Genomic DNA, 13,065 nt, shown 5'->3' with positions numbered 1-13,065 from the left:
GGGCCTTTCGGAGCGCGGTCTGCAGGAGACCCTCCCCAACACTGACAATGTTGCAGGTACTGCTCTGGATGAAAGGGCTACGCCTACACAAGGGAATGTGCCCTTAAAGCTCACCTGCTAGTGGGGAGGGAAAAGCAGGTAAACAGACATGAAAAGCTGTCACCCAGAGCGGCGCTGTGAATAACAGCGGCCCCAACGGGGCGCCGGGTGATCAGCAAAGTCCTGCGAGGAGTAGCAGCCCTGGAGGGTCTGGTCCGGCAGCGGAAAGGAGGGCGGGGCCGAGGTGCAAGGCGAGGTGGGGGAGTTGCAGGGCCCTGGACCGCAGCGGGAGGCGGCTTCTGTTGTAAGCGCAGTGGAAGCACTGGGGGACGTTCATCCATCCGAGGAGTGACGCGGCCTTACCCAGATGCTGCTGTGTGGTGAGGGCCCAGAGGGGCTGGGGTAGGGGAAGGGAGGACCTGGAGGGGATTCAGAAACAGGAAGACCCCGCGCACCTGCTGGCGTCCCGACGTGGGCACCATCTACCTGCCCTTCTGCGCTCCCTGCCCAGGGCCGCCCCCCCAACCACGCGCCGCTCCTGGCCCCGCATCACAGGCGTCAGGAGGACCCGGGTGCCGTGGTGCTGCTTGAGAGGACAGGAGTCTGAGGTGCTGCTGTCCGATGATTCCTGTCAGTGAAATCGGCGTTGTTTCCTGAGGCGAGGGGATGGGAGGTCTCAGAAGGTAGAGTTTGGTCATCCCAGTAGTTAGTCCCGGGTTGGTGAAAAAGTTCCTTAGGTTTTTATGTAAAAACAAAAGACATATTTTTCATCTTCACCAAGAACTTTATTGAACAACGTATTCACCGTTTTGTTCCACTACCTCCTGCCATTTTTCAGGCAACTTCATAATTGCGTCTTCCCCAAAATTCTTATCTTTTTGAGCAAAGAACTGTTCCAGGTGCCTTTTACAGTCTTCTGGGAATGGAAATTTTTTCCATCAAGAGAATTTTGTAAAGACTGAAATAAATGGAAATCCAAAGGTGCAATGTCTGGTGAATACGGGAGCTGAATCAGAACTTCCCAGCCAAGTTGTAACAGTTTTTGCCTGGTCATCAAAGAAACATGCAGTCTTGTGGTATCCTGATGGAAGATTATGTGTTTTCTGTTGACTAATTCCAGATGCTTTTCGATGAGTGCTGCTTTCATTTGGTCTAATTGGGAGCAGTACTTGTTGGAATTACTCGTTCGATTTTCCAGAAGGAGCTCATAATAGAGGACTCCCTTCTAGTCCCACCATATACACAACATCACCTTCTTTAGATGAAGCCTAGCCTTCAGTGTGGTTGGTGGTGGTTCATTTCACTTGCCCCACGACCTCTTCCATTCCACATTATTGTACAGTATCCACGTTGCATCACCCCTCACAATTTGTTTTAAAAATGGAACGTTTTCATTATGTTCAAGTAGAGAATCACACGCAGAAATATGGTCAAGAAGGCTTTTCCGGTGTAACTTCTTGTGGAAGCCAAACATCAAAGCGATGAACAGAACCAAGCTGCTGCCAATGATGTTCAACGCTTGATTTGGATATTTTGAGTATGTCGGCTCTCTCCCACGTGGTATAACGTTAATTGTTCTCAATTAATGTTCTCTGTTTGATCGCTATCAACTTGAACTGGTCTACCCAACCACGGAGCACCGTCCAGCGGGAAATCCCCAGCACAAAACTTCGCAAACCACTTTGGACACGTTCGCTCCGTCACAGCACCTCTCCATACACTGCACAATTTTTTGTGTGTGTTTCAGTTGCGTTTTTACCTTCCTTGAAATAATAAAGCATAATATGCTCAAAATGTTGGGGGTTTTCTTTCTTCTCCAATATTAAAATGGCTACACAGGGACATCCCTGGTGGCTCAGTCGTTACGAATCCGCCGGCCAGTGCAGGGGACACGGGTTCGAGACCTGGTCCGGGAAGATCCCACATGCCGTGGAGCAACTAAGCCCGTGCGCCATAACTACTGAGCCTGCGCTCTAGAGCCTGCGAGCCACAACTACTGAGCCTGTGTGCCACAGCTACTGAAGCCCCCTCCCCTAGAGCCCGTGCTCCACAACAAGAGAAGCCACCGCAATTAGAAGCCCATGCACCACAACAAAGAGTAGCTCCCGCTTGCCGCAACTAGAGAAGGCCCACACACAGCAACGAAGACCCAACACAGCCAAAAAAAAACCTAAATAAATAAATTTATTTAAAAAATGTTTTTAAAGTAAAATAAAATGGCTACACAAAAATTCACCAATTTTGATAAGTTTTTTTAAGTGTATGCTGATATGACTGCTGTTGCAATACAATCTAACAAAATTGTTTCCAATGAAGTTAAAGACAACTAAGCACTACTATAGCCATCTTACAGAAAAAAGCAAATGAACTTTTTGGCCAACCCAAATAGCTAATATATTAGCTATTTACTGAGGTGTAACAAATTACCACAAAACTTATCAGATTGAAAACAGCAATCACTCTTTATCTCATAGTTTCTGATGGTCAGGAACCTAGCAAAAGCATAGCTGGTTGGTTCTAGCTCAGGCTCTCTTTGAGGCTGCTTCACCTTTTGGAGGAAGACCAAAGACTTTTTAGACATATTTAAAAACAACCACAGTTAGGATGTATTTCAGTCCTGGGAGACTGAGGTTTTGGTGGTGAGTGGACTCCAGACCCTAAGGGGCCTCTCCCTGCCTCCTTTGGCTGTGAAACCCTCTATGACTTGGCCCAAAACTGCTTCCTACAGAAGCCTTCTCAGCCCAGACATGTGTGCCTGAGCACAGGCCTCACACCAGATGCTTCCCCTTCCACAGCCTCTATTCCCAGTCAGCCACTGAATCCAATCAGTTTATCTCCTAAGTAATCTCCACCCCTACCCACCCCCACCCCCCAATACACACCATCTCTGGCCTGAACTGCAATCAAGTCCTCACTCATCTCTCTGCCTGCACTTTCACTCTCTTCTCTTTTTTGAACCACCCTGTGGTGAGAGTGGTCTTTCTAAAAACAGAAAACTGTGTTGCTCTCCTGCCTAGAAATCTTCTATTTCCTCCAGCATAAAGTCCAAGCTCCTTTCTTCCAGCCAGCACATGCCCCGTAAGTCATACAGAGGCAACTATTTCCAGACCTCACTCTGCTCTGGCCCTGCTGATCTGCCAGCCTTCCGAGCCTCACCCCCCACCTCTCCTTACAGGCCCCTGCAGCCCCCACAGCCCTCTGCCCAGCCAGCCACCTCATTTTTCTTCCCTGACAGTACTAGCACCTGTTCAAACCCCCAGACTCAGAGAGTAGGTCCTTGAAGAGCTCTAGAGAGGAAAGCATAGACAATCTAGTCCTCCATGTCTCTAAGTCCCCAAATCTCCTCTACATTGCCTCCCACCCTGGCATGTAATAAAGGCTCATAAAATGAACAGCAAGTCTTCATCTAGCTGTGCCTGGCTGTCTGCACCTCCACAGCCACTGCAGGAATCATGCCTAGCATTTCACTCTCAACCATCATGGCTGCTTTCTGTCTCTTGAGACACACTAGTCTCCACTGACACAGTCTTTCCTTGGCCTACTCCCCTGGCCTGTTTAGAAAATATACTATATATTTCATATGTGCAAATACAAATATTTACATACAGCCAATTCTCATCATCCATGGTAGTTCTCTAAAGTAGCTGAGAACACTGAATTAGGGAATAACAAACCGTTGCTCCTAGGGGAAATAGAGTTAGCTTCCTCGGAGCCTCTGGTCACGACATTTTCATCAACCAATCAATACATAACCTTGTTTTATGTGTGTTTCTGCTTAAAGATACCTTATTTGATATATACTGTTGATTCATAAACACTGAACTCAGCCAACAGCACTATGGCTTGTGCTGAATGAAGTTCATCTAGCACGCTTCCTCTATAAAGGCATCACATCACAGCCCTCTTGCACTTAGGGACAGTAGACAGCACTTCAGCACTATGCTTGAGGGCCATTTTAAACAGTGAAATCCCCAAGAAAAAGCATAAAAATACAAAGTGTGGCAGTTAATATACAGGCACACCTCAGAGATACGGCAGGTTCGGTTCCAGACTACTGCAATAAAGTAGATGTTGCAATAAAAGTCACACGAATTTTTTTGGTTTTCCAGAATATAACAGTCTGTTTACTTACACTGCAATATAGTCTGTTAAGTGTGCAATAGCATTATGTCTAAAAAACAATGTGCATACGTTAATAAAAAATATTGCTAAAAAATGCCAACCATTGGGCTTCCCTGGTGGCGCAGTGGTTGAGAGTCCGCCTGCCGATGCAGGGGACACGGGTTCATGCCCCGGTCCGGGAGGATCCCACATGCCACGGAGCGGCTGGGCCCGTGAGCCATGGCCGCTGAGCCTGCGCGTCTGGAGCTCTGCAACGGGAGAGGCCACAACAGTGAGAGGCCCGCGTACCGAAAAAAAAAAAAAAAAATTGCCAACTATCATATGAGTCTTCAGCAAGTCATAGTCAAAACATCAAATATCACTGATTGCAGATCACCATAACAAATATAATAATGATAGGTGTGAAATATTGCGAAAATTACAAAAATATGATACAAAGACATGAAGTGAGCAAATGCTGTTGGAAAAATGTGCTGTGCTATCAGTTTCTGTCTCATGTATTTTGATGCTCTGTTGTTAGGTGCATACACGGTAAGGATCCTTGTGTTTTCCTATAGACTTGATCCCTTTATCATATTTAATACCCCTTTTTCTCCCTGATAATTTTACTTGCTCTGAAGTCAGCTTTGTCTGAAATCGATATAGATACTCCAACTTTCTTTCCATTAGTGTTAGCATGGTGTGCCTTTCTCCTCCCTTTATTTTTAATCTATCTGTGTCTTCGTGTTTAAAATGGGCTTCTTATGGACAATATATAATTATATGTTATATGTCTTATTTTTTTTTACCTGCTTTGACAGTTCAGTCTTTTAATTGGTGTATCTAAACCATTCACTTTTTAAATTTATTTATTTATGGCTGTGTTGGGTCTTCGTTTCTGTGCGAGGGCTTTCTTTAGTTGTGGCAAACGGGGGCCACTCTTCATCGCGGTGCGCGGGCCTCTCACTACCGCGGCCTCTCTTTTTGCGGAGCACAGGCTCCAGACGCACAGGCTCAGTAATCGTGGCTCACCAGCCCAGTCGCTCCGCGGCATGTGGGATCCTCCCAGCCCAGGGCGTGAACCCGCGTCCCCATTGACAGGCGGACTCCCAACCACTGCGCCACCAGGGAAGCCCTAGACCATTCACTTTTAAAGTGAGTATTAATATGGTTGTTACTGTTTTTTATTCATTACACTTGTTTCTTTTAAAAAATCTTTCCCGCTTCTCCTGCCTTCTCCGGTTTAATTGAGCATTTTATCAGATTAGATTTTTTTCTCCTATTTAGCATATCAATTATACTTCAAAAAAATTTTAATGGTTGTCTTAGAAGTTTGCAATATATATTAGGACTAATGTAAGTCCACCTTCAAATAACACTACACCGCCTCACGGGTAGCACAGGTACTTGTAACCCAGTGTCCCGATTCCTCTCTTCCGTCCCTAGGACACCGCTGCCACTCACCTTACATGTGCGACAGTTACCCAATACACTGTCACGAATATTCAATATTACTCTGAAAAACAATGACCTTTTATTTTGCTTAGGAGTAAGACAAGTAAAAGATTTTACTTTACCTTCACTTATTCCCTCTCTGATCCTTTTCCCTTCTCTGGGTAGATCCGAGTTTCTTGTGTCACTTCCTAATTCTCTGACGAACTTCTAAAACCTCTCCCAAGACAAGTGGGGCCAGTGGCATAGAGTCCTCTGAGCCGCCTAGAGCGACCCGACAGAACCCTAGGATCTGATTGGCCGGTAAGCTGGCGACGGGGCGGAAGTTCCTAGCGGACGTTTCCGGCCTGGCGGGTTAACCCTCGCCGGCCTGGTGTGGGGTACGTGTACCTTTCTCGGCGGAGCCGAGGGAGTCCTAGCCTCCCCTCGCGCTGAGGTGCCTGCGGCGCTGCGACAGGCGGGACGGCGCGGGGCTGGCCGAGCCGAGGGAGCGCCTGTTCGTGTGGCCTGAGGGGCGGGCCGGGCGGAAACCCGCGCGGGGGTGGGGTCCGGGCTACCCCGGCGCGGAGGCGGGGCGGCGGACAAGAGCCAGGCTTCACGGAGGAGGCGAAGTTTAGGCACGGTCTGGGGATGCACCGAACCTGTGCTTTTTCTCAGATGAGAGAGAGTACCTTTCACTCATTAGGGGTAGGTTCAGTGAAAGGATGAAGTCGCGAAGTCTGTGCAGCGAGGGGACGTTGGTGCACATCCCGGCGCTGAACAATCCCAGGGCCCATTCATTCGCTCGGTGGGCGCCCAGTACGCACTGCCTTGGTGATGATTAAGATTTACTGGGTTTTGTTTGTGGTTTGCGAACACTATGCGAAGCACTTTATACATTTTTCTCACTTAACTCAAAATAGTCACTTAAGGTAAGTGGTGATGTTCTCATTTTATGGTCTGTGGAGAAACACGTCACTTACTCGAGACCCTTCGTTGGGAGGTGGTGTATCTGAGATTGGAACTCAGTCTGGTGGAGCCCAGGGCCTATGCTTCTAACAGGAGTGTTACGTGCCTCCCACATGAGGCTGAAAGGGGAGGCAGAGTGCATTTGGAAGGGCCACTTGTGCACAGCACGCAAAGGGCGTGAGCACCGGGGGCCTGTCAAAGGCAAGCCCTGGCTGAGGACCGAGAGGCTGCCTCTGGCCTGGGTGGCCTGAGGAGGAGATTCCGGGATGGCCCAAGAGAAATGAACTGGGCATTAATAAGCTTGGGTTCAGCTGTCAGTTAGAGCCCAACAGAGGCTTAAGTGACGAAGGCAGGGCAGGCAGGGTTTGTTCTGGGTTGTGTCTCTGAGGTTCCCTGGGTTTTACCCTCATGGTCACACTAGACAGAAGTGTTTCTCCCTGTTTCTTTTTTATCATCAGGGAGGGAAAGCCTTTTCTAGAAGCCTTTTTGAAAACTTCCCTTACATCTTGTTGACCAGAAGATGGGCCTAGGGCCAAAGTAGCTGGGGCCAAGGAAAGCGGGCACATTTCTACCTGAATTAAGGGGTCTGTTTGCATGGAGCAGGCTGTGGGGGCAGAGGCTGACTGTGTATCAGAGGCCAGTTGGGAAGGTTTTCATGGGAGTGACACCCCGTGTCACCTGTCACCCTAAACTATCACCAGATCTGTGGTTCTAAATGTCATATGTATGCTGACAGTTACCAGTGTATACCCAGCCAGCTTCAGCCTCTCTCCTGAAATTTGGACTTGTGGATCGAAATGCCCTCATTCTCCACTTGTAGGTCTGATAGGCATCTTGTACATAACATGTACAAGACAACTTTTAATTTTTATCCTTCAGATATACTTCTGCAGTCTTCCTGGGTAATTGGAGATTTCATCATCTCAGGTGTTTGGGCCAAACATCTTGGTGTTTCATCCCACATCTAATTTGTCAGCAAATCCTATTGACTGTACCTTTGAAAGGTATCTGCAGTCTGACTGCTTATCACCTGCTACCACCATCTGGTCCAAGACACTATCGTCTCTAGCTGTGTTATTGCTGGGACCTTCCGGTTGGTTTTCCTGCTTCTACCCTTACACCCTCCTCCCTGCCCCCTAGTCCATTTTCAAAGCAGCAGCCGGAGCAGCCGCATGTCAAGTCATATCACTCTGCCCAGACCTTCCAGATGCTCCTAATCTCATTCAGAATAAAAGCCTAAGTCCTGTAGCCCTAAAGTTACCCCACCCTCCTCTGTCTTGCCCTCCCCTACTCTGCTTCAGCCCCTCTGGCCTCCTTGCCCTTCCTTGAACACGTCAAGTATGCTTGCACCTTGCAACCTTTGCACTTGCGCCTCCCCATGTATCAGGATGTATCTCCCCTGATACCTACTTAGTGCCGGCCCTCACTCCATCCATATCTGTTTTGATGTTACTTTATCAGAGGTGCCTTCCCTGGCTGCCTTTCGTGAAATGTCTCCTCCCAGTAGTTGCTGCCCTCGTGCTGCGTGTTGTTTCTCTTCCTTATCCCCTGACACAAGCATCATGTCTGTCAACTTCCCTACGGCTTGTGCACTGCTGTAGAGTAGGAGCTTGTTCTTCTTGTCCTCAGCTGTTTGCCCGCTGCGCAGGATTCTCCTGGGTGGGCCTGAGATGCAAACCGTCGTCTCCCCTTGGCAGGTGCACCGCCGGGGACCTGGCTTTCGCGTGTGGCCTTGTTATGCTGTCGTACTACGGGCTGCTGAGGACGCTTCCTGGGGGGCAAGGGAATATATAGTCTCAGGCCACTGGGTGCTGAGACCATTGTTCCTTCTTGGGGATTTCAAGTAGCCTACAACTGGGTCTCTGCTGCCACAGACCTCTTGAGGTACAGGCGCGGAAGTCTCAAGTTGCTGTGGGGAGCAGAAGGCGGGTCAGGCTCCATCACACTCTTCCCTTTTGCTACAGCTCTGCCTGCCTCCTCGGGACAAGCTTGGAGACCCAGTGATGGCCCACAGGCAGCTTTTTCCTGGGCCCCAGGTGAGTGGTCTTCGTGGAGACGCCTCAGTGTGGCCTCAGCCCTTTCCTGGCTGGAGTATCCACGGTTCCCTCTGAGGCACTGGTCTCAGGGTAGTTGGCTCCCTGTCTTCATTGATGTCCTCAACCCTTGGGTTCAAGTCCCTGAAATGCACTCTGGACTGTGTCATCTCACCCCTGGACTGGGCACAGAGGAGGGCAAGGAATGGGCAGGTAAACACGAGTCAGAATGGTGTCTGCCCCAAAGAGCCCGCTCTTGTGGGGAAGGCAGTCTGGTGCATGTGCTCAGAGGGGTTTTGCCCATCCTGAGCCTAGTGCCTCCCTACCCCCAGGCCTGTCCTGGGGTTGCAACAAGATCTTGTCATTCCAGGTCTTGGTTTCCTTCGAGGAAGTGGCCGTGCTCCTTTCCCAAGAGGAGTGGGGCCATCTGGGCCCTGATCAGAAGAGGCTCTACAGGGATGTGATGCTGGAAACCTATGGGAACCTGGTCTCGCTGGGTGAGGCTCTTCCCAGGAGCTCAGCTCTGGGCTTCCTGCTCCATGAATGGCTCTGGGAACTGGGACTGGGGCTGGGCTCAAGGCTCAGAGGCTTCTCACCCCCTGGGGCCAGACATGGGGCATTTGTGACCCTGGGCCCAGGCAGGCCTGGTCTGGGCAGAGGAGGGGACAGGTGGTGCCAGGGACTCCCCCAGGTTCTTTGTAGGAAGTATGGGAGAACATTATTCATTGAACGCCAAGTATATTCATATCCCCTCAGTTAATCTTCATGCATCTTCGAGGTTGGTGGTAGGATACATAGTTTATAGGTGAACCTGAGACTGACAAATATTCCTTCATTAAGTTCACACAGGCTGTCAGGGCAGATCTGGGCTTTGCATCCATTTAGCTTCAGAGCCCTGCTTTATACCTGCCTTATACTTAATTTGCTGTACATCAATACCTCCTCTACCATGAGTCTTCTGCCATGATGTGTTCAGGCCCCAAGTCTGTCCCTTAACTGTGACCCCCAGAAAAGCTGGGTTTGACTTTTCTTCAGCTGGGACAGAGGCCTACTTCTGTGTCCATGCTTTGGAGACCAGGTGGCAGGCAAGGTCATGACAGCACACAGACGCTGCCCATGGGGCCATCCTGCCCTGGACCTGGATGAGTTGTCAGTCTTGCTTTCTTTCTCTGGAGCAGGACTTCAAGGTTCCAAACCTGATGTCATCTCCAAGCTGGAGCAGGGGGAAGAGCCATGGGCCCCACACTCACCAAGAATTGAGGGGAGCTGGATTTGGAGACGCAGGCGTGCAGGTGAGTCTGCAGGAACACCCCCACGTTCTCGTGCGCCTGCTGGCAGGTGCCACCACTTCACCGGGCCAAATTGCATCACCACTAGAGCTTTGCTTTCCTTCTCCACCTTCTTTCTCTTTTTTGCTATTAATGGCCCCTATTCTGTGCCCCTGAATGGGGTCATGTTTACCCTACCCTAGAAGATGCTCTTTCAGTTCCTGAAAAGAGCTTGGGTGTCTCCCTAGCAGCTGCCTCCCTACCCTGGCTGCCTCTCAGTCGTTTCCATGTCACCCAGTCCTCAGGCCTTGCTGGCCAGCTCTGCCTTGGCTGCTGGAGACACCACTTAGAGAGTCCACCTGGAGGCTTGCCATCCTGCCCAGACTCTCACCCCTGCTGTTCACTCAGAGTTCCCAGGCTGATTCTGGGCTTCGGAGAAACGCGTGACTTAGGGCTGCTTCTTGTGTGGCGAAGGATTTGGGCACGTACATAGTAAGCGGAGCAGAGTTCCTGTGCTCTTTGCTGCATGGCAACTAACATTGCTTGGCCTGTTGTGCATTCCTAGCACTGTGCTGGCACAGTGAACTTACACAATCCTCCAGCATCCCTGCAGAGTCGGTGCTCAGGAAAATGAGGCACAGAGAGGTTCAGTTGCTAGCCCGAGGTCACACAGCCAGCCAGGGACAGAGGTGAGTTGGATCTCAGGTGGACTGGCTCCCTACCACACGCCTTTTTTTTTTCTTTTTAAAAACAGCTTTTTAAAGGTATAATTAGCATATAATATGCTATGCATATTTTTTAAACTTTTTTAAAAATAAATTTATCTTATTTATTTTTGGCTGCTTTGGGTCTTCATTGCTGCGAGCGGGCTTTCTCTAGTTGCAGCGAACAGGGACTACTACTCTTCGTCGCAGTGCACAGGCTTCTCATTGCAGTGGCTTCTCTTGTTGTGGAGCACAGCCTCTAGGTGCACGGGCTTCAGTAGTTGTGGCACGCGGGCTCAGTTGCTCCACAGCATGGGATCTTCCTGGATGAGGGATCGAACCTCTGTCCCCTGCATTGGCAAGCAGATTCTTAACCACTGCGCCACCAAGGAAGTCTCTGCTGTACATGTTTAAATGTACAATTTGGAAACATTTTTGGATATGTATGCACCTATGAAACTGTCCACTATGGTAGAGATAGCAAACATATTTATTACCCCCAAAAGTTTTCTCATGTCTCTTTGTAATCCCTCCCTCTCACCGCTTCCCACCTCTATCCTGAAGCAATTACTGATCTTCTTACTGTCACTATAGATTACATTTTCTAGAGTTTTATATAATTGACATCATGGAGCATGTATTTTTTTTTTGCCTGGCTTTTCTTGACTCACATAATTATTTTGCAATCCATTCATGTTGTGTGTCAATAATTCAGTTCTTTTTTATTTCTGATAGGTATTCTGTTGTATGGATATACCACAATTTGTTTATCCATTCTCTGTTAATGGACATTTAGATTGTTTCCAATTTGTGGTTAATACAAATAAAGCTGCCATGAACACTTGTGTACAAACCTTTGTTTGCTTGGCCATACATTTCCTTTTCTCTTGGAAATACCTAGGAATAAAATGGCTGCATTAGGGCTTCCCTGGTGGCGCAGTGGTTGAGAGTCCGCCTGCCGATGCAGGGGACACAGGTTCGTGCCCCGGTCTGGGAGGATCCCACATGCCGCGGAGCAGCTGGGCCTGTGAGCCATGGCCGCTGAGCCTGCGCGTCCGGAGCCTGTGCTCCGCAATGGGAGAGGCCACAACAGTGAGAGGCCCGCGTACCGCAAAAAAAAAAAAAAAAAAATGGCTGCATTACATGGCAGGTGTTTATTTAAACTTTTAGGAAACTGCCAAAGTGCTTTCCAAAGCAGTTGTACTATTTTACATTCCCACCAGCAAGGATGAGAGTTTCATTTCCTCAACTTCCTTGCCAACAGTTGGTGTGCTCAGTCTTTTAATTGTAGCCACTGTGATGGATGTGTAGTGGTATCTTATTTTTAATTCCCCTGATGATTAAAGATGTTGAGCATCTTTTCATGTGCTTGTTTTCCTTCTGGATTTCTTCACTGGTGAATGTCTGTTTAGATCTTTGCCTATTTTTTAATTGTGTTTTTCTTTCCTTATTGTTGATTTTAAAAGAGTTCCTTTCTAAATACAGGAATGTTCTATTTACAGGTCCTTTATCAGATATATACTTTGCATGGATTATTCTCTCACTCTGTGCCTTGTCTTTTTATTCTCTTAACAGTGTCTTTTGAAGAGTAGAAGTTTTAAATTTTGGTAAAGTCCAGTTTGTTAATTTGTTCTTTCATGGATTGTGCTTTTAGTGTCATATCTAAGAAATCTTTGCCTAACCCAGAAGATTTTCTTCTTTGAAAAGAAAATTTTATAAGTTAAAATTTTTGTGTGTTGCATTTAAGTTTTGATTCATGTTGAGTTAATTTTTGGTGTGAGGTATGGATCCAAGTTTAATTTTTTACAAGTGAATGTCCAGTTGTTCCAGTACCATTTGTTGAAAAGACTATCCATTCTCCACCTACACTGCCTTTGTACCTTTGTCAAAAAAATCAGTTGTCCATGGGAGCTGCCTGATGGTCTAGCGGTTAGGATTTGGCACTTTCACTGCTGTGGCCTGGGTTCAATCCCTGGTTGAGGAACTGAGATCCTGCAAGCTGTGTAGCACAACCAAAAAAAAAAAAAAAAGAGAGTTGTCCATATATATGTGAGATTATTTGGAGCTCTCTGTTCTCTTCCATTATTCTATTGTCGATCTTTATACTCCGACACCACACTGTTGTGGATGCTTCATTAAAAGTCTGGAATCAGGTAGCATTTGTCCTCCAATTTTGTTCTTCATTTTCAGAGTTGTTTTGGCTATTCTAGATCCTTTGTATTTTCATATGAATTGAAAAATCAGCTTATTGCTATCTGAAAAAAGTCCTGCTAGCATTTTTGTTAAGATTGCATTGAATCCATAGATCAGTTTGAGGGAAATTGACATATATTGTTTTCTAACCCATGAACAAGATGTATGTCTCCATTTATTTGTCTTAATTTCTCAGTAGTATTTTACACTTTTCTGTGTACAGGCATTTTACGTCTTTTGTCAGATTTATTCCTAAGTATTTCATATATTTTTTACACATTTATTGAAGTATAGTTGATTTACAAAGTTGTGTTAATTTCTGCTGTA

The 13,065-nt window shown here is 47.6% G+C and overlaps 1 protein-coding gene across 4 annotated transcripts in view; it reads left to right on the top strand.

Annotated features, from left to right (window-relative positions):
• Positions 1 to 5,982: 5,982 nt before the first annotated feature.
• The window catches only part of LOC112397104 (zinc finger protein 252-like), a 17,702-nt gene continuing 10,619 nt past the window's right edge, over positions 5,983 to 13,065 (top strand). The window contains exons 1-5 of one of the 4 annotated variants that reach the window (XM_024741204.1): positions 5,983 to 6,088; positions 7,420 to 7,544; positions 8,505 to 8,576; positions 8,944 to 9,070; positions 9,752 to 9,865. In XM_024741204.1, the coding sequence (XP_024596972.1) occupies positions 8,544 to 8,576; positions 8,944 to 9,070; positions 9,752 to 9,865 (274 nt within the window). In that variant the 5' untranslated portion in view covers positions 5,983 to 6,088; positions 7,420 to 7,544; positions 8,505 to 8,543. Of the gene's footprint in view, positions 6,504 to 7,419; positions 7,545 to 8,504; positions 8,577 to 8,802; positions 9,071 to 9,751; positions 9,866 to 13,065 lie in introns of those variants that run through there. The other 3 variants (XM_024741203.1, XM_024741205.1, XM_024741202.1) reach the window with 3 other exon arrangements.

The sequence above is a fragment of the Neophocaena asiaeorientalis genome, unplaced genomic scaffold (assembly GCF_003031525.2).
Source record: "Neophocaena asiaeorientalis asiaeorientalis breed wild unplaced genomic scaffold, Neophocaena_asiaeorientalis_V1.1 scaffold177, whole genome shotgun sequence".
NCBI classification, from domain to species: Eukaryota; Metazoa; Chordata; class Mammalia; order Artiodactyla; family Phocoenidae; genus Neophocaena; species Neophocaena asiaeorientalis.
The sequence above is the reverse complement of the archived record's forward strand: the minus strand, read 5'-3'. Positions and strand labels throughout refer to the sequence as shown.